At 40.4% G+C, this 26957-nt stretch overlaps 1 protein-coding gene across 31 annotated transcripts in view; it reads left to right on the top strand.

Annotated features, from left to right (window-relative positions):
• Positions 1 to 26957, top strand: part of ATP2B2 (ATPase plasma membrane Ca2+ transporting 2) — a 754329-nt gene that overhangs the window by 520647 nt on the left and 206725 nt on the right. For all 31 annotated transcript variants that reach the window (XM_065551218.1, XM_065551250.1, XM_065551243.1 and 28 more), the window contains one exon: positions 12709 to 12906. In XM_065551218.1, the coding sequence (XP_065407290.1) occupies positions 12709 to 12906 (198 nt within the window). The remainder of the gene's footprint in view (positions 1 to 12708; positions 12907 to 26957) is intronic.

Genomic DNA, 26957 nt, shown 5'->3' with positions numbered 1-26957 from the left:
ACAGACTTGAAAGCATAATATTAGTGAGTATCTGTAATTCTACATACAGCATTATTATATATATTTTACAGTGATATTATTTTGCATATTTTGTACAAAAATTGTTGCAGTAATGAGTGGAGTGTGAATACAGGGGTGCCTAGAGTCACAAGGAGAAACATAAGAAACAACTGTATTGGAGTAACAGTTCTTCCTGGCACTAATAGAACTACGACGTGGTATCTTGAAGGGCAACTGTGGTCTAGCAGGTTGAATATGGGCTAGAATCTCAAGAGATTCTAACAGTGGCATGCTGTCTATGTATGCAAAGCATGCATTGCATGCCCTGGAATTCCAACGGGTGGCCTGTGGACTGGATCTACCCCATGGTAAGATTTTGTTTGGCCCCCAAATATGCATGGAGGATGCCATTTTGTAAAATGTATGTGCAAGATCACACTGCATTTAGGGTGTTGTTTGGTGGAATGTCACTAAAATGGCTGGACCACTTAAGGTATTCAAGTTTAGAATTGAATCATTGCAGCCTTACTAAAAATGTCACGGTATGCCACTGATTCCTAATTCTGCCACTTATCTTGGGCAAGGCATTTAACCTCTCTGTTTTGTAAAATGGGGCTAATAATGTGAATAATAATGCTTGTGTAGCTTTGAAAGGGTACTGGGAGCTCCTGATGGAAAATCACTGTAAATATGCACATTATTATTACATATCTGTATTTCTAACATTTACATTAGCTATATTCATAGTCTAGAAAAACAAACCCCAAATTACATAATCTTTGCACTTTTTAAGATATGAAAAATCTTTTTTTATTTGCTGCTGCCCCTATCCTTACATGCTGAGCCACTTTACTATATTTAGTCCTTTTTCCAATTTCCATTTTTTAATAATATGCTTAATTATCATGGAAACACAATGCTTAATTGTTAACAAAATATGCTTTAAAATATTCCTTTGTGGAGGCTGATTGAATAATGACTATGAAAATTTTACTTATTTCACCAGGATTAAAATGAAGCTGTCATTTCATAATATTCCAGAAAACCCTTATTTTCTAAAATACTTTTTGCAACAAGCATAAGAGAAAACTAACATCTGTAAGTTAACTGAAGCTCCCTGTCAGACAGTACCGAGAGATTGATTGTTCTAAGATATAGTTTAACATTTAGACAAAAGATGAGGAGCAAGAATAGCTTAAATCCTAGAATATTTCTAGGTTTTTGTTTTGTTTGAAAGCACAGAGTTGGGGCTGAATCCTCCATCCCTTACACACAAGTAGTCCTTTTGAAATCAGTGACTCTAATGTGAGTAAGGAGAGGAGGATTTGGTCATTCATGAGTTCCTTTTTTCCTTTTCTGTTTGACTAGTTATGCTGGTGAAGGAAAGAGGATAGAAACAGAAGAACAGAAATAATTTTAAGCAATTCAGTCATTTCAGTTTTTTTAAAAAGTGGTGGATTTAGATATACTTTAAAGTGAAGTCTTTGGGAGAGATTAAAAAAATCAGTGCTGACAGAGTTAGAGCTCCAGTTGTAATGTATCAGTGGAAACCAGTTATGCAAAGCTAGATTGTGGTTGTTATTACTGATACTATTGCAATTTGTGGCCTCCTGTGATGTGTTAGTTATCATTGTGCTTCACACAGTTGCAAAACTTCACAGATGAAGCTGTTATAGAACAAAAGCCTAAGCCCCTACCACTAGTTGTGAAGAGGCAGCATGGTCTAGTGGATAGAAGAGCACTGGACTGGGAGTCAGGAGAGCTGAGTTCTCTTCCTGCTTCTCCCAGTAGTCTGCTGTGACACATTGTGCAATTCACTTTGCTGTGCCACTTGTCTTGATTATATAGATTGTAGGCCTTTGGGGCTGAAACCATCTCTTATGCATCTGTACAGTGCCTAGCACAATGGGGCTCTGACCCAGTAGGGAGGCATCAGCAGTGTAAAGACTATAAGAATTCACTAATGAGTTCCTTGCAATAGATTTATAGGCTGTAGTGGCTTTTTACAAGAGTTTATAGAAAAAATATAAATAAACTAGAGTAATGAAAACTGGTAATGAATCTTACTGAGCTATATAATTTTATTGGACATGTATTAAAAGGAAATGATTATTCAATACTGTAGTTATAGTCTAGCCTGCTGAAACCAACAAACTCTATTTTCAAAGATTTTCAAACTGATAAGAGTTAATAGAAGACAATCTATTTTTATATGGCCTAGATAAACGCTTGCTAATGTCTCCAAGAACAAAACTTAAAACAACAAATTGGGTAAGAGTGAGAAGCCATTTTTAAATTTCCTCTACATTACTGAAAGCTTTCTTGTTGTGCAGTCTCCCAGGCAATCTCTTTTGTAATAAAACTCATATTGATTTTGCAACTCTGAAATCAAAATAACTATCCTTTGCTTCTAACACTGATAGAAAATATAGATAGATGAATTCTAATATTCAGTAGTTTTGCTTGAGTCACTAATGTTTTGCTTGTGAAAGTACTTGGCTTGTAGGTGGAATTGTCCAAGTGAGAAGTGAAGGATCATATGATCCTTGTTTAGCTAGCAATGGGAGATGCAGTCGCATTGTCTGTCAGGCCTTCAGTGTCTAGGCACATCTCTTCTGTATTCTACCCAATATTTCATCCTGCAAGAGTAAAACAGTCCAGTGCAGCACATATTTAGTTAGCATACGTGCTATTAAAGCATGTGCTTACTAAGCTCTCTGTCTTCCCACATCATGATTTGACCTATCAGATTAGAAGTATGAGTGACCTTAAAGGTATTCAAGCTTTATTACTCAAAATCCATAGTATCCCAACAGTCTCATATTTCATTGCATTTTTCTATTGGTACGTGCCTGACTACATTATAGCACTGTGGATAAGTGTCATCATGTACCATCTGCTTTCGTGGTTCCATCTGACCAAGGATCTCATCATATCGTGGTGTAACAACTTCGCGTCTGCTCATTTCTACTCTTGGCTGTGGATTTAACACTTACACGCAGTGCAGGTTTGAGAAACTCAAGCTGATAGCCCCGACCTCTTACCTCTTCACTTTAAATAGTTCTGCTCTCTCTTCTGTATGATATGTATATCAGGCGAAATAGTGTGCTTTTGCGATCAGATGTATGTCGTCCTGTTTGAGATTAGGTAGAGCTATTAGTATACTATGGTTCCACAAGAGATGCATGCTGAGCGAGATGTGTTTCACAAAAGATAGATTTAGGATCCCTACTGTAAACAAATATTTAACAGAATTTGTATGTCTGGTAGGTCTAGGCCCAAAGACAATACTTTTAAAGAACTTTTTTGTTAGTAAGGGAGTTTATATGTAAATTTAACGCTTGGTTAAAAAAAATTGACAATGCAATGTTGCCATCTAATAGATACTTTTCAGCAGATTACAGTTCTATCTCCGGGACACCAATAGCTGGAAGGACACTACAGCAGAAGATGCATTGTGTTCTTGAAATATTGGTACTTTTTAGATTTTGAAGTGTCAGTTGGAAACAATTCTTAAGCCTTTGACATTTTGTAATATGGTACACAAATGTAACCTCACTAGAGCCAAAACCTCACCTATTTCCTGGGAAGGTGAGTTACTTTGTTTCCTGAGTAGGGTGACCAGATAGCAAGTGTAAAAAATCGGGATGGGGTGGGTGGTAATAGGTGCCTATGTAAGAGAAAGCCCCCGAAATCGGAACTGTCCCTATAAAATCAGGACATCTGGTCACCCTATTCCTGAGTCAGAATTAAATCAAGCAGATTAGTATTTCTAAAGCAAGGGCACTATGTAACTCTTTAGAATGCTGCGAAATCATGCAAGAATTGTGGAATTCTATAAACCTGTGCAAATTATACCACAGGTTTATGGCTTGTGGCAGTAGAGGAGAAAAATAACTCCTATTGAATATGAAACTAATGGAGGCCTGGTGAAATAAAGGCCAAAGAAGATGAAATTATTATAGGAATTTTGTTTTTAGTTTGTGAATTTTCTACCTAAGGACACTTTTAGAAGCTTGTGCTGTTGGTGATTTTAAGGCTCAAATGAGAGTTATTTAAGGATGAAATAGGAAGGATAAAATGCAGGTGTACCTCTCAGAAGAATCTTCTTCTTTTATCCTAAAATTCCTCCTTTTAAAGTTCCCTATTGGGAGCAGATCCTCACCTGGTATAAATTGTTATGAGTCATGACAATTTGTATCAGCTGAGCAGCTGCAGATTTCTATTTAATAACATGGTTTTATAAAGGCTTTTTTATAAACAATCTAACACACAGGACTTGGTGGTGATGCTGGACTTTAACTACCCAGACATCTGTTGGGAAAATGTCACAGCAGGGCATAGATTATCCAACAAGTTCTTGAAATGTATTGGAGACAACTTTTTTATATCAGAAGGTGGAGAAAGTCACTAGGGGAGAGGCTGTTCTAGATTTGATTTTGACAAATAGGGAGGAACTGGTTGAAAATTTGAAAGTGGAAGGCAGCTTATGTGAAAGTGATCATGAAATGATAGAGTTCATGATTCTAAGGCATCGTAGGAGGGAAAACAGCAGAACAAAGATAATGGATTTCAAGAAGGCAGACTTTAGCAAACTCAGGGAGTTGGCAGGTAAGATCCCATGGGAAGCAACTGTAAGGGGAAAAAAGTTCAAGAGAATTGGCATTTTTTCAGAAACATTATTAAGGGAAGAAAAGCAAACTATCCCACTGTGTAGGAAACGATAGAAAGTATCGCAAGACACCAACTGGCTTAACCAGGAGATCTTCAATTATCTGAAACTCAAAAAAGAGTCCTACAAAAAGTGGAAACTAAGTCAAAGTACAAAGGATGAATATAAGCAAATAACATAGGTCTGTAGGGACAAAATTAGAAAGGCCAAGGCACAAAACGAGATTAAACTAGCTAGAGACATAAAGGGTAACAAGAAAACATTCTACAAATACATTAAAAGCAAGAGGAAGACCAAGGGCAAGATAGGCCAGTTCCCCTTGGGGGGGGGGGGGGCAAAGGGAGAACAATAACAAAATTTGGAAATGGTAGTGGTGCTAAATGACTTTTTTGTTTCAATCTTCACCAAAAAAGTTTTGTAATGACTGGACCTCTAACTTCATGAATGCCAGTGAAAATGAGGTAGGATCAGAGGCTGAAATAGGAAAAGAAGTTAAAAAGTACTTAGACAAGTTAGATGTCTTCAAGGCACCAAGGCCTGATGAAATACATCCTAGAATACTCAAGGAGTTGACTGAGGAGATATCTGAGCCATTAACAATTATCTCTGAAAGTTCATAGAAGACGGGAGAGATTCCAGAGGACTGGAAAAGGGCAAATATGCCAATCTATAAAAAGGGGAATAAGAACAATCCAGGGAATTACAGACCAGTCAGCTTATATTCAGTACCTGGAAAGATAATTATGCAAATCAATTACGCAATCAATTTGCAGACCTTATCTTAAGGTGATAAGTAACAGTCAGCACAGGTTTGTTAAGAACAAACCATGTCAAACCAACCTAATATTTTTCTTTGACATGGTAACAAGCCTTGTTGACAAGGGAAAGCAGTAGATGTGGTATATTTTTACTTTAGTATGGCTTTTGATACTGTCTCACATGACCTTCTCATAAACTAGGGAAATACAGTCTACATGGAGCTACTATAAGGTGTGCATAACGGGTTGGAAAACCATTCCCAGAGTGTAGTTATCAGTGGTTCACAGTCAAGCTGGAAGGGCATATCGAGTGGGGTCCTGCAGGCATCAGTTCTGGGTCCAGTTCAATTCAATATCTTCATCAATGATTTAGATAATGGCATAGAGTTTCTAGATGTTATCAAGCTGGGAGGAGTTGCAAGTACTTTGGAGGATAGGATTAAAATGCAAAATGATCTGGACAAACTGGAGAAATGGTCTGAAGTAAATAGGATGAAATTCAATAAGGACGAATGCGAAGTACACCACTTAGGAAGGAACAATCAGTTGCACACATACAAAATGGGAAATGACTGCCTAGGAAGGAGTACTGTGGAAAAGGATCTAGGGGTCATAGAGATAGCAAGCAAAATATGAGTCAACAGTGTAACATTGCTGCAAAAAAAAAGTTGTTATTCTGTGATGTATTAGCAGGAGTGTTGTAAGCAAGACACGAGAAGTAATTCTTCCACTCTACTTCATGCTGATTAGGCCTCAGCTGGAGTATTGTGTTCAGTTCTGGGTGCCACATTCAGGAAAGATGTGGACAAATTGAAGATAGTCCAAAGAAGAGGATGGTCTAGATCAGTGGTTCTCAACCAAGAGTCAGAGTCCCCAGGGGGCCCACGAGCAGGTTCCAGAGGGTCTGCCAAAATAAATGAGAGATCAGGGCTGGCATTAGACTCACCAGACCCAGGACAGAAAGCCGAAGCCCGATCCTGCCACCCAGAGCTGAAGCCAAAGCCCAAGCAACTTAGTTTTGTGGAGCCCAGGCAATTGCCCTGCTTGCTACCCCCTAATACCGGCCCTGGCTTTTAATCTACTGGATATGCAGAAAAAACAGTAGTTGTGGCACATGTGGACTGTTTAATTTTTATAGCATGTTGGGCGTGGCTCAGAAAGAAAAAAGTTTGAGAACCCCTAGTCTAGAGAATACTTAGTCCTGCCTTGAGTGCAGGGGACTAGACTAGAAGACCTCTTGAGGTCCCTTCCAGTCCTACAATTGTATGTTTTTCTTTTGATCTGTGTAGGCAGTCACCAGTATCGTTGAGCTTTTAAAGTCTTTCCTGGACTATGCCTTCCATTTAAAACAATTCCTAAAATGATACTGTAAAAAACGTGCAATTCTCACAATTTTTCTGTCTTCATTCCATTTTAACGGAAATTTCATGAGCTAATGCAATTAGGAGTAAAGGCGAAAATAGCAATGGCTCTTAATTAAAAATACCAACCGTAGCTCATTGAGGATTCTGTATTATTCTATATCCTTCATCGTAAACAGCTGTGAAACATGCTATGTTTACCGATAGCTGATCTGATACGCTATTTTGTTTTTTACTCTTACTGGCTTTGTATTATTAGCAATGATCTGGTTTTGCTACTTATACCAAAGTAGAAATCATCCTCTGTTTGTGATGCTTCAACTGGTTGCTGTGGAGATGATGTTATCACAAACAAATTGTTCCATGAGACATTCATGGCTATTTAACTGATGGATTTTTTCCCCCCAGTATGCGGTAATTGTGCCATATGCTTAAGGAACAGGCAAAATGATTAATTATTAGGTCTTCTGGTTCTTTTCCTCCCCCTCCCACCACCCAAAAAGCAATAGATATGTAGAAATTATTACTTTATTGAATCACCTGGTTTGCATACAGAAGGCAGAAATGCATTAATATACTGCAAAAAAGTATAGTCAACAATTTAATGTTTTCCAGGCAATCACTTAATTTCCTTTCCCCCTCACTATTTCAAATCAATTAAAAACAGCTTTGTAGAGACTGAAAGCTTTTGAAAATATTGTCATGCCAGAGAATCATATTGTGATAATTTGTCACAACATTTCCTAACCATAACTGTGCGGTTTGTAAATGTGTCCAAAGAATCTCCTTTCTGAAACACTTTGATCAAGAAAAATAACTTTATCAATAAGTTTTATTTTTTAAAAAATGGTTTAATGCAAAAATTATCCTGCATATTTTATGCTTTATAAAAGCAAGTGAACATATGTGTAAAAAAAAATCACAGTTCAGAATATAATATTAAATGCCCTCCTCTTATGCCAATAACATATAGATATGAGGTTTATAAAAATGACATCTCATTTAATTGATTTCTTTTGCAGAATCCTTTGTTGTATACACCTTCTACACAAGGGTTGGGCAAACTTTTTGGCCCGAGGGCCACATCTGGGAATAGAAATTGTTTGGCGGGCCATGAATGCTCTAATTGGGGTTGGGGTGTGGAAGGGGATGAGGGCTCTGGTTGGGGTGCGGGATGTGGGGTGAGACCAGAAATGGGAGTTCAGGGTGTGGGAGGGGGCTTTGGTCTGGGGTGTGGGAAGGGGTTCGGGCTCTGGCTGGGATTGCGTGCTCTGGGGTGGGGCTGGGGATGAGGGGTTTGGGATGGAGGAGGGTGCACCGGATTGGGACCGAGGGGGATCAGGGCTGGGACAGGGGGTTGGGGCATGGGGGGGTGAGTTCTCTGGCTGAGGGGTACAGGTTCTGGGGTGGGGCTGGGGATGATGGGTTTGGGGTGCAGGAGGGTGCTCTGGGCTGGGATTGAGGGGTTTGGAGAGCAGGAGGGGGATCAGGGCTGGGGCAGGGTTTTGGGGTGCAGGAGGGTGGCTCAGGGGTGCAGGCTCTGGACGGCGCTTAGTTCAAGCGCTCCTGGAAACAGTGGCATGTCTCTCTTCCGGCTCTATGTGGAGGCGCAGCCAGGCAGCTCTGCATGCTGCCCCGTCTGCAGGCATCGTCCCTGCAACTCCCATTGGCCGCAGGTCCCAGCCAATGGGAGCTCCGGGGGTGGCGCTTTGGGTGGGGGCAGTGTGCAGTGTGGAGCCCCTGGCTGCTCCTCTGCATAGGAGCTGGGGATGGGCATGCCACTCTTGCGGGAGCCGCGTGGAGCAACCCCCGACCCTGCTGGAGTGCCGGAATGAGATAAGCCCCAGACCCCGCTCCCCAGCGGGAGCTCGAGGGCCGGATTAAAACAGCTGATGGGCCGGATCCAGTCCGCGGGCTGTAGTTTGCCCACCCCTGTTGTACACAGTAGGTTGTAGGGCTGCTAACAGCAGGTCAGACTCCTGTACCAAGGGTTGCCAGGTGTCCACTTTTCAAATGAACATCCTGTCGAAAAGGGACTCTCCCCAGCCCGGTGAAAATGAGCGAGTGAGTGAGGGTGGAGGAAAGCAAACGACAGAGGAATGTGTCCTTGGCAAAGAGATACAGCAGAGATCTGTCTTCTGTAAGAAGCTTTAATGTGCTGCCAGGTATGGCTGAGGTTAGCTTAAATAAGGCACAGTAGAACCTCAGAGTTACAAACTCCTTGGGAGCGGAGGTTGTTCCTACCTCTAACATGATCATAACTCCGAACAAAATGTTATGGGTTCTTTCAAAAGTTCACAACTGAACATTGACTTAATACAGCTTTGAAACATTACTATGCAGAAGAAAAATGATGCTTTTAACCATCTTAATGAAACAAGCACAGAAAGTTTCCTTACTTTGTCAAATCATTTTTTTAAACTTTCCCTTTATTTTTTTAGTAGTTTATGCTTAACAGTACTGTACTATATTTGCTTTATTTTTCGTCTCTGCTGCTGCCTGATTGCATACTTCCGGTTTCAAATGAAGTGTGTGGTTGACTGGTCAGTTCTTAACTCTGGTATTCTTAACTTCTGACTGGTGTTCTACTCTGTTATACGCAATACCACCTAGTGGCAGTAGAGTATAATACAGTTAGCATTCCATCACAACATTCAGTCCCCTTTTCCTATCTTCCTTCATTAGTATGCTTGTTTGTTTTGCCTTACTGACCTGGATGCAGTAATAGCTCTTTGGAATATTGCCCTATGCCTTAGACCAAGGGTTTCTAATACTTCTTCATAAAAATCTCTCTGAATATAGTAGCAATTTGTTTTCTTTGTCTCTGAGAACGGAGTGTAGTAATTACTCCAAGATCATGCATCTTTAAGAAAGCAAGATTCATTTAAAAGAAATCAAAAATAATTCTAGGTTCCAGCTGGCTATCAGTTAAGTTTGACATGTGAAGATAAAGTTGAGTGAAGTAAAAAGAGCTGCCTGTTGTCAGTCCTGGTCTGGTTCTTAGCCTTGCTGTGTCTGAGATGCAGCCCACTGGTGACTCTGAGATACGGCTGCCTTTCCTCTCAGGAGTCAGTCCCTGTGTCTGGATCCCCTTTGCTTTGAAGGCTATTCACTTATATACTCCAGGTACTTATGATGTGTTTGTGCGCCAACCTGCTCATTAACATATGAGCTAGACAGGTATCTTTGGTATGAGAATCTTGACAATAATGTTCACACAAGTGTATTATCCTGGGAAGTGATGACTTCACTGTTTCTGTGCCAATATAATTGACACTGGACACTATCTTTAATGGAAAGGCTTAATTTGCTAGAGCTGTAATTACTTTCCATAGTATTTAAAACTTTCATTTTATCCTGTTGAATGTATAATTGTTTACCTTCTCCACTCAGTTTTTTTCTATCCTGCTGTAGCTGGCCAAGTTAAGCTTGTAAATACTCCTTATTGTGGACAAAATTATTATTTTTTCAAACACTACTACCATCCCCTTTCCCAATCCAGGGTGACTGTTCCTCGTTGAGGATCCCTTTAAAGTCTTTCTGTCTTAGAGTTTTGTACTGCCATCACCATAGTATCTGAGAACTCTCCATATAATATCAGTAGCACCAGCAAGGTCCCTAGTGGGCATCATTGAGTCTCTGACACTTCTCTCTCCATGGGGCTAGAATTCTGCTTTGGGTAGGGGTTTTTTTTGGGGGGGGGGCAGAGTGTGTGGAGGTGTGAAGTATTTGGGAATAAAAGAGGTGTTTGAATTGTGTCACTTATAGTGGAAGGGCTTCCTCAAAGAGGAAGGTTGTGGAACATTCCCTAAAGGTGGCCAAACTTTGAATTCACCTGATCTCCTTTGGAAGATTGTTCCATAGTCAGACAGAAGATGCTTTGTCCTCAGCTCTTATGTGCTTCTTCGGCTTTGGGATATGCATTGTCTCAAAGGAGCATAGCTGTCATGGTGATTCATAGATTAATGTTTGGTCTTTGATGTAGCAGGGGCTTGATCCATTAATTGTTTTGAAAATTAAGACCAAGGCCTTAAACTGGCATCAGAAACAGCCCAGGACCTGGTGGACAGACTTGCACATTGTGTGATGTGGTCACTGGGGTCTGAGCCGTGGAGAAGGCAGGCAGCTGCAGTCTGTACCAGCTGGAGCTTGTGTATTTTTTTCACATTCAGCTTCAGATACCATAAACTACAGTAATCCATCATAGAAGTGACAAATGCACGGATCACTGGGGCCAGGTTCTCATCCGGGAGGAAGGGACAAAGTTTCCTAGTAAGCTTGAGGTGAAAGATGACATTTTTAAAAACTGATGTTACCTGGTCATCTGAGCTTACTGAGAGGTCCAGCCAGGTCCAGGGGCTTTGCAACACTTTGATGAATGGAGGCTGTATGCATTTGATAGAAGGTGGAGACATCTTTCCCAGCTCTTCCAAGTATTTTCCCTTTCCAACCAGCATTACTTTGGTCTTGCTTGGGTTTGGCTTGTTCCAGCTTCTCTTCATCCCAGAGATAATTCAGACATTCTGACATTTTAGTAGTGGCCATGGCTGCTTCCGTTGAGTATGAAATATTTAGTTGAGAGTAATCAGCATACTGTAGGCAGCTAAGTCCATGGTGTCTGACTATCTCTTCCAATTGTCTCATGTCAATATTGTAGAGACGCAGAGATAAAGGACCCTATGGGCCAGGGCCTTGGAGAGGAGGAGCAGTTACCCATTGCTATTCTGAGTTCTGCTGAAGAGCAGTGATTGGAACCACTGTATTGCTGAGGCCTCTACTATAGGTTGGTTAGTAATACCATGTGGTCCACTCTGTCAGTCTAATTAGACCTTCACTGTCCTGGCTTAGTGTTAAACCTGAATAAAATTGTTTGTATATTTATCTTGGTGATTGCATTAAAGGGTGGCAGCTGAATTTAAATTCCAACGTATTGATAAATCCAATTGATATCCCATATAATTTCTTGACAGACTGTATCAAATCCATCAGAGTGTACAATGCAGCATGCTTTTGAGAGCAGTATCTGGGATTTATGGGAAAGCATTTAATTTCTAAGATTTGCAAGCATTTGGGGGAAAATAATGGTTTTTGTATTAAAAATTCTAGCAACACTCAGTTCCGATAAAATTTCCCACTGTGCACATAAAAGTCCCTGATACATATTGTCCAACAATCCTGAATGACAATACATAATTAAATTCTAGGTAAAAGGCCACATATAAGGAAGGGAATTTGTAAACCTTCCTTTTGGGAAAAGCTAGGATAATAATATTACTTCCTATACACACAACATCTAGTGGCACTGTGACTCTCCTTTCAGTCAAGAAGGGCTGGACACAGCTCACCAAATGCTCAGTTCATGACCAGAACTGTTCCTGAGAATGGTGCAAGAAGTTTCCTCCAGAAGTTTAGCATACTGCTTCTCTCCTGTGGGGCTGTGCAGTGAGGACCTGAGCAAACCACCAAGATTTGTATCTCTTGGTAGCTGTCCCAAAGTTGCCATTAGATTTCCCAGCCTTGCCAATATATTCTGATGGCACTCTCTACAATCTACCTTTTCAAAAATTGTTCACTTTGCAAACTATTGTACACATTAGATGTCATAAAAGTAAACATACTACTTCGGGATACTATATAATTAATAACTGACAATAAGGGGTTTCATTTAAATAATGTGTCCTTAAAAGTCTCTGTAAACATGTTTTAGGCTTCTGCTCAGAATACAGGGACAAAAGAATTATTTTGCTAAACAAAAAGTTTAAAAGTGGCAAATCTGCCATCCTGTCTAATATGCCATAGGTGATAAAGCTTGCAAGTCTACTTTGAAAATGCAGTTTATTTGAATACTAATGTATTGGGGCTTTTTTTTTTTTCCTTTTCATGGTACTTGAATCAATTGTGTTTAATTTGTTCACAGGATTACCTGGCACTGCTGCGGATCTAGAAAAAAGAAAGCTTATTTTTGGGCAAAACTTTATACCTCCAAAGAAGCCAAAAACTTTCTTACAGCTAGTTTGGGAAGCACTACAGGATGTGACTCTTATAATCTTGGAAATTGCAGCCATCATATCTCTGGGGCTCTCATTTTATCAGCCACCTGGAGAAGGGAATGAAGGTAAAAACACTTTATAATAATTATCTGTAAATTTCACTGGTGATGAGTTAAATGTTTTTTGTTTGTTTTCCTGTGGTACTAACATGAGTGTTTTTTAGGTCAGCATTTTTGTTTTCTTCTAACTCCTAGGACTGTTACTTAATATCTGAGACCTAACATTTTTCTAAGGATACACAAACTTGCATTTTTCTTGCAGAGCTGTAAGAAGGTGCTGAATCCCAAGACGTGTACTAAAACATTTAAAGAAACTAACTTTTTTATAAAGCTTCTTTGAAAATGTATTTTAAATGCTCTGTCATGGCTATTTGAGCTCAGCTTTTGGTTATGCATTTTCTCATCTTGAAAGATCATTTGCCAAATGATACAGAAGGAGCGTGTAATCAGTTTATGTATCGGTTATATCTTATCATCCAGCATAGATCCATAGGGGCGGATCCTCAGCTAGAGAATGGAGCTATGACAATTTACACTAGCTGAAGATCTGACCCATTAATCACTCACTCACTGACCTTCTATAATTCTAATTTTTAAAAATATTTTGGCCATTAATCTCCGAATAAGCCTAATTCAAAGAGAAACGAGAGGGAGTAGGTCATGATCCCAAGCTTTACCTACAAGTCTTGTACTACAATGTCCTACTGTGGTATTGGTAGAAAGTTTTAAATTGTTTGTGTGTCTGGAGAATTCTTTCTAATTCACATACATAGAAGAGTGGGTCCCCTCCACATTTCCAAACTATCATGCCAGGCTAATGATGAAGGTTTTTTTTTTTTTTTCAGTTCTCTTATAGACCAGTGGAGCTGCACGAGACACTGCAAAATTATGTGAATGATTTGTAAATGTATGAAGAATGTCTTCCTCTAAATATAGTCTAGAAATGCTTTTTCATTCATTTCACTGTCCTTTAAGGAATGTAGCCAAAGACCTTTCTTTCTTTTCCATTCACATGCATATAGATATGCGTAATATATACAGTGTACTAACGTGTACATATTTTTATCATTAATTATTCCTTTATATATAACTAGATATCCTTGTTGCATGCTAAATGGCCTGCTCTTACTGGAATCTTTGGCAGTTTTGCCAGTGACTTTAGTGGGAGCACAATTTGGGTCATAGGTGAGAGAAAAGTTAGATGAATTTCTTTTCCAACTGAAACAAATCTTAAATGGTTTTTTTTGCATTTTTAATACTATTGTCATATAGTTTGACATTGTGATGTTGCTTGTGTGAAGGATATATAAAACTAGGATTTGATCCTCCAAATTCTTTACTCACACAAGCAGTCATTACTTGCTTGAGTAAGGATTTGCAGACTAGGCCCCCATTTTTATTCATAATTTATTAAGAAACAAATCTTTGAAAATATACGTATATAATTGATTTTTCTGGTTGTGTGCTACCAAGCTATGAATTTTGCTTTGATACTGTACTTAAAATGTTTCTTTCCCATGGGAATCAGTTGCACAACTGAGATACAGAAGACATGCTGGAAAATTCAGCAGCACAGCATGGGAAAATGGGTTCACGTTTTACCATAACAATATTTCATTTAAATGTTCTTTAACATGTTTGCCTTTCCTAGGTTTTTAGTAACATTTTGTTAGGAGCATTTGGCTACGTTTACGTGGGGAAAATGTATCACATTAGTAAAAGTGTACTAATCTGACCATTAAAGGTACGTTGTAAGGCTCCCCTTTTTTCTTCAGACATTTAAAAATGAGGGGAATTTTTTTTTTTGGGGGGGTAGGATATCTCAAATTACTGGACTTCTATAGAGTCATATAAATAAACAACTAATGTGTTAAATATGATTTTTCTCTTAGTGTGGACAAAGGCAGCCATGTTTAAAAACATGTTAGCTGGATCTTTAAAGCATAATGTCTCTGTCTATATTCGGTGTTGAGTAAAAAGAACCTCAGGTTTTTTTTAAAATGTATTTTTATAATCTAGTTAAGGCCCTTCATTTCCAGCTTTTATTTTTATTTTTTTCCAAGGATTTTATCAATATTTATTTCAAAAACTAAAGAGCGGATGAAAATCAGTGCAAAAAATTAACTTCACAGTTTGCAGGGTAATATCAGGGTTATTATTGGGAGCAGGAGGACAGAAGAAAAGCAATCAATAGAGAAAAGTAAGAGTTTATTGTTTATGAAACTGTTATTTCTCATCTCCATTACAAAAATAAAAAATAAAACTTCTTTTTAAAACAGTTACATTCAGAAATGCAGTCAGATGCAAGGATGGCTTGCTGTTACATGAAAGAGACCAAGGAGCATAAGCAAGGAATAGTACTTTAACAGAACCCCCATGCACAAATCATCTGTCCTGTCACAGAGGTGGCCACATGGGCTGGGAGCCAGGAGAGAGCAGATCCCAGTCACTGAGGCAGAAACCTGCCCTCAGCAGGGAGACCTTCCATCCTGCAACTTAGCTCCATTCCCCAGTGCTGCTGGCAGATTGGAGTGACCATTCCCAGCCCAGGCACAGGGAGGGGTTCTGACTGGCAAGTGAGGCAGACGGGAGGGCTTCTCTCCAGGCAGTGACACATTCCCAGGCCCATCATTGCGCCATTGTTCTTATTTATGGAGTTTTTAGAAGTCCCCTTTACCTGTGTTCTGTCAATTGCCTGCCCTCATTTTCCAGAGATTTCCTGGGCAATGCTTTCCAAAGAGCAATGGGTGTAATAAGGATTTTATAATCAATTACTAGGATAATGGATGAGACTTCCCCGAGCAGAACAAGGATCCAAGTTTTACTCCTCTACTGAACCTTCCCAGTAACTTAATGTAGTAATTGAAATGGGCATTGTCTGAAAGCAACAGGAACTACAAGAGCTGAATGAGAAACAGAATTTCTGTCTAGTGGTAAATCCTATTTCAACATTCATTTTTGTTCTGCGCTGGAGCAAAAAAAGTGAAATATTTAAATTTTTCACAGGATGAAACATTCCAAAAAAATTTGGTTTGGAAATGGGAGTAGTAGTTTGGGTGCCGGATACCTCCATTGTTCCCTATGGACTGGGCTTCCTGGCCAGACTATATCTCCCATAATGAACCTATAAGCATATGACTCCCATGATGCACCACACTGCTAGGTCAGTGTTGCATCATGGAAGTTGTAGACCGGCCAGGGATCATGGCCAATAGGAGAGAATGGAGGCATTAAACAGCTCCCATAATGCACCACCACAGGAAAATGCAGTTTTAATGTTGAATTGACACAAAACAAAATGTTCCGGGTCAGTTTAACAAACTGTTATATTCCTGTTTGGATCAAAACAATATACTTTTCTTTTTAATGTTCCCTGATGGAAAATTGAAAAACTTCAGAAAAATGGAAATTTTCCACAGGAAAATGTTGATTTTAATGGAAACTCTATTCTCAGTCAAAATATTTCCAAAAGAAAACACCCAACCAGCTCTCGTGACTGTACTGTAACTGGCATTAATGCTCCTTGCCTCTCCTTTTGAATTTGTAATAGAACGTGTCGCTATATGCAAAGTTAAGGGTACAGTGGTAGTTTTAGAAAGTGTTTGTCATGTTATGATTCCCATGGAATTAAGGAGCATGGGGAGTCCTAGAGAACAGCCATAAGTACTACTGTCTGCTCAAAGCAGTAATTCAAAAATCAATGGGCTAACAATGGCCTTTTATTAGGGGTGAGTGAATGTGTTGGACTGAAATTCAGACAGGTCTGAAACGCCTTCCAATTCTTCAGCTGTACTGGTGTACAACATTTTGTATAGGTCTGAATCAGTTTGTTTAAGTGAAATCCTGCTCCCTCCAAGCTTTGATGCTAGGTCTGCAGGGGCATAACAGCTGTGGCAGACACTTGGCTAGGCTTCAGTGAGCATGAAGTACAGTATAATACACTGGAAGTACAATGGATACCTGGACTTCCCTGTACATGTTATAGGTTCTAATATAAAGAGAAGGATTTTTAGAACAATAGAAAATTAATGATGCATCATTCCTTCCAGACATTTCAGAGTTCTATTAGGGAAGTGTCTTTTCATGGCTGACATTTAGGTTTCCTTAATTCAGAAGTCAGTGGTTTTATTTTCTCCTTTGTAGGCCAGCTAGCTTATGGGAAGGGTCTTTGCTCTGGGTTTTCTGCCACTAGAACACATTTCAGAGATTTAAGGGGTGGCAGATAGAGGAGAATAGAGGCATCAAGGGAAAAATCAGCAATGACACACAGTCTGATAAAAATCCAGGGACTACACTGAGGTTTTTATCCACTGCTCTGCATTTTGCATGTGCAAGGGAATGAAGTTCACACACTGCTCTGAGCAGTGTCTAAAGTCACACTAGGTTTGGTCCAAATATATACCCACTTCTGGGGGTTTTAGCTATATTGGTGACTCAAACAAGCTTTCACATCAATCTTGTCTGATCTTGGGGTCCCATGAACAATTATTTCTGTCCTAGTCCCCAGTTTGCTCTGCCTAAAGAGTCACTTCTACTTCCCTCATATCCAGGATGGAGTTAAAAAGGTGACCCTGCCATAAAGAATCAGCAAGAAACAGCCAGCAGTACCCAGCATGGCTTCAACACATGCTAACAATGTTCTGCCCCAGAGAAAGCTCTGGGAGGCTCATTTCCCTGACTACTCGGCATGCAGGGGACATATGCAGGCTGCTCTCTCCTTTATGTTTGGAAGGAAATAGCTCTGTATCCTCCGGCTTCCTCCCCCACAGGGAGGAATCATGCCTAGGCTCTACAGAGGGAGCCATACACTTCCATTCATTCCCCTAAATCCAGAGGCTGTCATAACCCCTAGCTCTTAACCAGGGAGTGTGGGAGAGGAGGGGAACAGAAGGCTCCCCACTATGCACCTACACAAATGCCAGGGACAATCTGGCCATGGATTGTATAATTTTTCCCATCTTTGGTTACCCCCACTTTCCCTTTCTCCCAAAACCACGACCAACAAAAATCTTAATCTAACAGCTGCTGTTTTGTTATATATTTGCTTTAGTACTTGCAGGTCGCAGGCTTTTGAAGTCTCTCATTTCTCCAGTACCAAATTCTTATTGATCTTTTTCTTATAGTTATTGCTAAGACTACAAACTTATATTGTGTTTCCAAGAAGTAAACTCTCAGTAGACTCTGTTCTCTCTGATGGTTTGTCTGAGTTTTCGTTTCTCAGATGAAATCAACTTACCCTTAAATTGTGTAAATGCTTGCTGGGGAAGCCTTGAACTAGATTCTCATGTAAGCTAACACGTTGTCTGCCTCGAAGAAACAAATACTTGTGATTTAGGCAACCACTTAAACATCAATACCATGCAGTCAGACATTGGGGAAAAAAGCTCATTAAAACCAAATACTGTATTAGAATGTATGCTGTGTCTGCCAACATGAATATATTATTATATATTTTTATTACCTTAGCACCTCGGAGCCCTTGTTGTCAACCAGGACCCCTTTATCAATAAAGACCTCATATGTGTCATCCTTAAACAAGCTAAATTAGGTCCCAGTGGATAAAGAGTTAATGAGAGTTGTTGAAGGGGGAAAAAAGTGAAGGCAGTAATTAATGAGCCATTTCTTTAGCCTGTGATTAAATAACATCAAATAAATAAACCAGCTGGGAATTTTGAGCATCCCCTAAGGAATTTCAGTTCATGTAGTTGGAATCGATGCATGAAGTGTTTAAGTGAATTAAGATTGAAATTACAGTAGTCGAATTTATAGAGCATTACCTTCTCTTCACACAGGCAATCAACATACAGGGTTTTCCCATAGTGTGTAGCATTTTAATTTTGCTAAAAGGATCGCATAGCTGTCAAAACACGAGGAAACTTTAAATCACTTGAATTAAAGGAGGCTACTCACATGCTTAAAATTAAACATGTTTAAGTGTTTGTTGGATTGAGGTCAGAGTACTCAGAACCTTGTGGGATCAAACTCATATTCTACGATTAGAGAACCAAAGTTTCAGAGACTGATGCAAACTACTTAGTGTTTTCCATCCATTAAAACAAATTTCTGACGTTTATTAATATAAGAATAAAAAAGTAAGGATAATTGAGCACTGGAATTTACCAAGGGAGCTTGTCATATCCCCATTGCTGGAGGTGACTAAGAACAGGTTAGACAAACATCTGTCAGGAATAGTCTAGGTATTCCTGCCTCATGTGGGGGCATGGACTAAATGACCTCTTGAGGTCCCATTTCTATGATTCTGTAATGATCGGTCAGTGTATGAACGAATCAAATATGGAGTAAATAACCTTCAAATTTGTCTTTCATATAAAACTCTAATCTGTTCTTCTTTTAAATCTTCTATTTCTCATTTGAAAATATTGACTACGTAAAAATAAGCTTATACTCTTTATTTTATACGGCCAGTATTAATGTTGTTCCAAAATATCACCTAAATCATAAACACATATTCATATCATACTCTTTGGCCAACCCCCCCCCCCCCCCCCCCCCCAGTACCGAGGCCAACTTCAGGACCCATTTTACTGATTCCACAGCATACAAATCCTCTGTAGACTATGTAGATACTGAAGGAACTCTACATCTATGTTAAGTTAATGTGCAAGTTATAATTGTTTTTGCACACTGAAAATCAATAGATGCTTCAAGCATCTTATCCACTAAATGGTGACTGCATAGAGTAAAATTAGAGGCCTTCCCATAATCTAAGTAATTATTTCTTGGTTTCATGGAAAATATGAAGTGTTGCTAAATTAAACATAGAGAATTGCCTTATTTTAACAAGCTCATCCTTAAGTGATTAGGATTTTAGCCTTAGAGATGTGTCTTATGAGTGACATCAGGGAAAATTAAAATTCAGCAACCCTGCTCAATGACTTTCTTATGAAAATTATTTCAGAATTTTGCCTCATATCAAGGAATCTCACAGTAACTAACAATATTCTTCAAATGACTTAATTTCAGTAACCTTCTTGTCTCAAAACAGAATGAGGGGAAACAGCTGAAATGCCCTATGACTCCACATTGCCTGTGCAAACTTCTCACCCAACAATACTTTGAACAACTCTGGTAAAGTGATACCTTTCTACCTTCCTTTAAATCTATTATTTACAGGTTGGAATCCCTGAATTTAATTTCTGGGGCTTCCATCCAGTGACACAGTGTTGCTCCAAAATATAAGATTAGCACCTTGGAAATTAATTCCAGATTAATTGGATCTTATTCCTTAATTATGACAGATTGGTTTTTCACCATCTTTTCCAGCCAAGTTTCAAATGACTGAATCTTTGGGATGAAAGTCTAATTTCTCATACATTAATTTACAAGTTGATAGAGGGTGTTTAACATAAGGGGCCTTCCTCTTCAGATGCTAAACAAACCTAAACTGGTGAAAAGGCAGGTCCTATATTAGAGGGGGAGTAAAGGCAATATAGCATTAGAAGCTGAGTCCTAATCATCTCTGCTAATAAATAAATAAATAAATAGATCCAGCTGCCATTGTTGTCACAATTTTTGACTATTAATGCTTCTTTGGAGCCACACTATCAAAGGAAAAAAAAACCTGGGGAAGCTGAGATAACAGAAAAGCAGCAATCAAAAAATATTATCAAAGAATTAATCTCAAAGCCATCAAAACAGAATTTTCCAAGAATAAAGCTGTGGATGCTCAAATAATCTTAACAACTCTTCAATAAAACAAATCTTTTTAGAATCTCAAATTTTAAATAAAGGATTTCAAACCTTCTGTCAGTACAAATGATTAAGCAGTCAGCAGCCTAGAAATATAATGGAAATGGAAATATTTGTCCTGAGAAGAAAAACAAAACCAAACCCTTGTACGGGTAGAGTCCCTCAGTTTAGCTTCCCTCCGCCATCGGCTGGGACTGGCTGAAGCAGGATGTGGTTCTTATTGTCTGGCTATGCTGAAAGAATGACAGGAGACATTAGATATAGGTTGAATCAGGCCGCAACTTTATTATTAGATGTCTGGGACTAACCCGGCGGATAAAATATGCAGTGCAGGTGAAATGTGCACTATTAACCCGGGGAAGGGGGAGTGCTCTTACCAGCCCCCCCCCACACCTTTCTGTTCATGTCCCTCCAGCAGATTCACTGCCTGGAACCTCCAATTCCAGGGGTGGGGGCTTCCACCAGCTCTCCCCCCACCCTTTTCATCCAGGTCGCTCCAGCAATTCCCTTTCTGGGGCCTCCCCCACAATTAACCAAGTGGGGGATGAGTGCTTTTACCACCCCCCCCCTTTCCGTTTATGTCCATCCAGCAGATCCACTGCCGGGAACCTCCAATTCCAGCGAATTCTGGGGCGGGGGGCGGGGGGGGGGCGCTTCCACGAGCTCCCTCCCCATTTTTATCCAGGTCCCTCCAGCAATTCCCTTTATAGGAAGGGTTAAGGTGGACTATAATGATGGGGGGTGTGACGGGTTGGATCACAGAAACCCCCTTGGGAGCTGCCACCTAATGTGCAAAGACTACCCCTGCTTCTGTTTTCCCTGCCAGCTCAGGACTCCAGCACCCTGTCTTGCTGAGCCAGACACTCCCGTCTGCTCCAACACAGACCCAGGGTCTGAATCACTTGTCCCAAAGCTGCAAGTTTACCTGAAAACAGCTCACAGTAGTGTGCTTGTCTTTAGCACTCAGATGCCCAACTCCCAATGGGGTCTAAACCCAAATAAATCCGTTTTACCCTGCATAAAGCTTATGCGGGGCAAACTCATAAATTGTTCGCCCTCTATAACACTGATAGAAAGATATGCACAGTTGTTTGCTCCCCCAGGTATTAATACATACACTGAGTAATTACTAAATAAAAAGTGATTTTATTAAATACAGACAGTAAGATTTAAGTGGTTCCAAGTAGTAACAGACAGAACAAAGTAAGTCACCAAGCAAAATAAAATAAAATGCGCAAATCTATGCCTAATCAAACTGAATACAGATAATCTCACCCTCAGAGATGCTTCAGTAAGTTTTTTCTCAGACTGGACACCTTTCAGGCCTGGGCACAATTCTTTCCCCTGATACAGCTCTTGTTGCAGCTCAGGTGATAGCTAGGGGATTCTTCATGATGGCTCCTCCCCCCTTGTTCTCTTCCACCCCTTTATATATCTTTTGCATAAGGCGGGAACCCTTTGTCCCTCTGGGTTTCCAACCCCCCTCACTGGAAAAGCACCAGGTTAAAGATGGATTCCAGTTCAGGTGACATGATCACATGTCACTGCAAGACTTCATTACTCACTTGCCAGCACACACACATACAGGAAGACTCACAGGTAAATACAGCCATCTGCAGACAATGGGAGTCATCAAGATTCCAAACCATCCTTAATGGCCCACACTTTACATAATTACAATAGGCCCTCAGAGTTATGTTTTATATTTCTAGTTTTAGATACAAGAGTGGTACATTTCTACAAATAGGATGATCACACTCAGTAGATTATGAGCTTTGTAATGATACCTTACAAGAGACCTTTTGCACGAAGCATATCCCAGTTACATTACATTCACTTATATTTTTATAAAACCATATAGACTGCACAAGGTCACAGGGGGTAGGCTCCCTGCCATACCAATCAAAGGAGTCCCTAACTGCCCCCAGCTTGCTCATTTACCAAGCACCTCTCCTTAATTCCTTTTGCAAGCCATTTATCTGTTCTTTTGTGCCTTATGAAGTACCTGCACTGAACATTCGCCACAAGGAGGTGCCATCCATTAGCTTGGCTGCCTCCGCCCCACACCCAGCCGGGTTCCCAGACATCTCCCAATGCCCGTTTTTATATCAGTCAAAAATATGGCAGCACCTGAGTCTGACAGGTGCACCCCATCCTTCCAAAATAACTCCGGTGCCCCATAGAATATGCCAGGATGTGAAATTACTGTACCCCCCAAAGGCAACAAGAATTTGGCCACTTTTCTGTTCACATACTTCCTGGTTTTGTCCACCCTAGCGGAGTTCCTGGCTCCCCGCCAGACCCTGTGCTGAAGCATATCTGACCAGACGATGTTAATGCCCAGAAAAATTCCCAGGATCTGCTTCAGGTCCCTCCTAGTTCAAAGCATTAACTCCACCCCTTTAAGTATCCCCAGATCATTTTCTCCCAGGTGTAGCACCAATATAGACGGCCTCTGACGCACCTGCACAGCATACAACAGCAGATCAGTTGATCCCCCTCCTTGCGTGCCAACTGAGTAATGCTTTGCCACCAAATCCCAGCTGGGAGCCCTAGGGCAACCTGGATATGTGCCTATGTACCCAAAACGCAAACTGTGCCCACAGATCCACACCCTTGTGTGTATAACTAGCTGTCCCATATCTGAAATGAGAACACAACCGATTAATGTTGATTTTCCATGTGCAGTCTTACATATGTTCGGTATGCATTAGATTGCCAGCGCCCGATTGCCTGAATAGCCTCTGCTTCCATACCTATCTGCGCTGCTGCTGTAGCCACTCCTATTCTGAATGAGTGGGAACCAAATTTGTGGGCTGGCAACCCTAACCTCGTTAGCCCCCGTCTCAACATGGTAATCAATTGATATGCCATGAGGGGACTCCCGTCTCCGTGTACAAAGAGGGGGCCTTCTCCCTTTCACTGTATTGCCATCTAGGCCCTTAACGACCGAACGGGGCAGACCCCAGGCTCGCCACCCTCCCATAGGGTAATGAATGCACCCTGGCCGACTTAATCAGTCTTTGACCTTCGCAAGTGTAATATCACAGCATGCTTGTGCCAACTTATATCACAAAATTGCAAAGCCCTTCCTGTAGAATGCCTGATGGACCCAGACACTAGCTTACTGGCCCTGAAAGCACCAAAATATGCTGTCAAGAATACTGCCCTGAATAGGGACACCTCCTGTGCGTTATGACATATGACACCAAGGATATGAAGGAGGTCCCTGAGCGTGAAAACCCTGATGGGACGACGGGAATCCTCCCTGGGTCCACCACTACATGACCTTCGAACTAAGAAACTCCCGCAAGAATCTGGGTAGCCATTTAGCCTACTGACAAATGTAATGGCCAAAAGGCGATTTGAAATTGTGGAGGATGCCTGTTGATGGGTTGCCAGTGACAGCATGTACCATAGCACCTGTTCCTCTGTAATGGGCCACACTGCCGACTGGCCTTCCTGCTCCTGAGCGGGATGTCCTGGATCTGCGTGACCTGTTCTGCTTTGTACAGCCTGCAGTTTACAATTGCACCAAAAAAAAAAAAAGAACAAAAAGTTGGATCAGATCACTCGAAATGTTTCATTTTTACTTCAACTTATTTTTGACATTTGTAAATTAACAACTTAAATTTTTAAATGAAAAGTCACTTTGGCCCTAAAAAACGGAACTTTTTCCACTTGGACTTTTTTCACCCCCACATTTAAAAAAAACAAACAAACAAACAAAACCAAGTAATTTGTCTAAATCAACCCTTCTCTGAAAACAGTTTCAGTTTTGACGAATCTGCATTCTCTGACAAAAATAAGTTTAATCGAAAAGTCCTAACCACCTCTATGCATAAGCCTTCAAATGATGAGACTGGTTCATAGCAAGCCAGGGCCAAGAGGGAAGGGGACTGGGAGGCTATGGTAAGACACTCAAGAGATGAAGTCCAGAGGTCCTCCCAGACATATTTTGAGATATCAGCTGCAATTTCTTGCATTTTAGAATATTTTAAAACATTTCAGAACAAACATTTTGTGCCCAATAAACTACATGTCCATCTGGTATTTGCTTGGAATTCTGCAGTAGGGAAGCCTGCAGGGAGCAAGCTAGATGCTTTTATGATATCAAATGTTCCTGTGCATCTCCGATCAGATGCACATGGAAACTTTGTGCATATAAAATAATCAAAAAGCTAGAAACACTAAACAAGAACCCAATCCAGAAACAAAACAACATATTTTTTCATTCATTTTATAGCTAGAACTGCAAATCTCCTTTCCATCCCAGTGCCCCTTCACAGTACCTTCATACTAAAGAAGAACATCTAGATTATTTAAAAAAAAATGTACATGTAGCATTCATAATGGTTTAGGCACCTAATTCGAAAAGAAAAATGTAACTTGCCATCTAGCTTGTGTATATTTAGCTCTCTTCACTTCTCTTCCAGTTTAATTTTCCTTTCTTTTCTTTTCTGCTCTATTGTCTCTCACCATCCTATTGTTATCATCTCCCTCACTTAGCTCCAACCTTCATTGTCCCCTTCTCATCCATCCATTTTGAATCTCTCTCCCTCTACCACATTTGCAGATCTTTCACAAACCTCTCTCACTCCATGTCCATGCTGGGGTGCTTCTCCCAGTTTATTACTCTAGGTCTGACCACTTTCCTATGGTCCTTTTCCTATCTTCCCAATATGTCCTTTGGCCCTTCTTGACCTAAGTCTGCTCTTTTTTCTTTCTCCCTTTTTTAGCCCTGAGGTCCCCTGCCCCCGGACCCCCTATCTATCTCTTTCCTATCTCTTCCCTCCTCCCCATTCCCTGCTAAGGGACTTTCCAGGCTCCCTACTCCCAACTTGGGCTGCATTTTTCAATTAGCCCCCTTGGGATGCCTCCTTGTTGAGTTTCCATTCCCACTTCTTAGGATTTTCTCTTCTTCCACAGTTCCACTTCTCCTTCAGCACTGTCACTAATTTATTACAGTCACTCAAAGAGGACTGTGTTGAGAAAGATGGTGAAGAGTTATCACTCAGCTACAAAATCAGCTCTTGAACTGCACAGTTAATTACTTTTTAAAATCCCACCCTTTGCTATAAAGTTATAATAGGCGAAAAACTGCGTTAGTAAAAGATTAGTACATTATACTTTAATCTCTTGGACCAGAATGCAAATCAGGCTGAAACCAGAGTTAATTAGAATCATTGCCTAAAAAAAAGACTGAGTTTGTAATGTACAATTGTGGTCTCCACACAATCTTATATTCATTTTTTTAAAAACTAAGAACAGATGGACGCTTACTGAAATAGAATGAACAGTTTATTCCAATGGGCCAGTAGGTCAATATCTAGCGTTTTCCCTTTTTATCACATTAAATCTAATTGCAATGGAACGAAATAGTAAAACATGCACATGTATATGCATTTGTCCTCTTTATAAGGATTCCCTAATGAGGACTCCTGTCCTCCATTTCACTGGATAATCCTTTTTTTAAAAGCTCAAGTGTACCCATACGGATTGGAAGTTGAATGTTGTTGCATTCTTTTCTCAAGGGCCTAATAGAATACCTAATTTTAAACATGTATGTACATTCTTTTAGTTTTAGACATTTTGTCTCAAAGGCCTTTTTTTTTTTTTTACTGTTATTGGTTTCTCTATAGAAGAAGTGACAAAGTCTCATCTTCAGAGTTATGTCACTCCCAAAAAACAAGGCACGTGGGGTTAGCTGCTCTCTATGGTGGAGCCCTTATAATTTGTTGTTCTGATCTGGAAACACTAATATATATGAATTATCTGTGTATGGAGGCTTTGTTTTCTGCATTGTACACTTGAAATTAATAATACTGTACAACATAGCACCTATTTTTGAAACAACTTGGTGGCAAAAACATTTCAAATTGAAAAATCTGACAACCCTGCAATCAACTAGAAGTTAAGGCAGGATCTGAAAAGCAAACTACACTCTTAAGCAAATCCTTGAAGTGATTTATTTATTGATTGATTGATTGTATTTAACAAAATAAATGTATTGGAGTGCTGTCACTAAGAACCACATCCTGCTTCAGCCAGTCCCAGCTATGGAGGAGGGAAGCTAAACTGAGGGACTCGGAGCAGGCTAGGCAGCAAGCAGAGGCTCCATACATGGCTTGCTGCAGGACCATGTGCAGTCAGATGGTGAGCGGGGATGGAGGGGGCAACCCCTTTCCCGTTTCAGGACATAGAAAACAGGCAGGAATTGGACACGGTGGCAGGGGGGAGCGGGCACAGGTCCCCTGCTCCATAGAACCCCCACATGGAAGCAGTCCAGATGATCAGCGGGAGGGGGGAGCAGTTCCTTCCCCATTTCAGGCCATAGAAACAGGGAGGAATTGGGCCATGGTGGCAGGGGCGAGTGGGCACAGGTTCCCTGCTCCATAGAAACCCCC

This window comes from Chrysemys picta, chromosome 7 (genome assembly GCF_011386835.1).
Source record: "Chrysemys picta bellii isolate R12L10 chromosome 7, ASM1138683v2, whole genome shotgun sequence".
Classification (NCBI taxonomy): Eukaryota; Metazoa; Chordata; order Testudines; family Emydidae; genus Chrysemys; species Chrysemys picta.
This window is presented reverse-complemented; position numbering and strand designations above follow the sequence as displayed.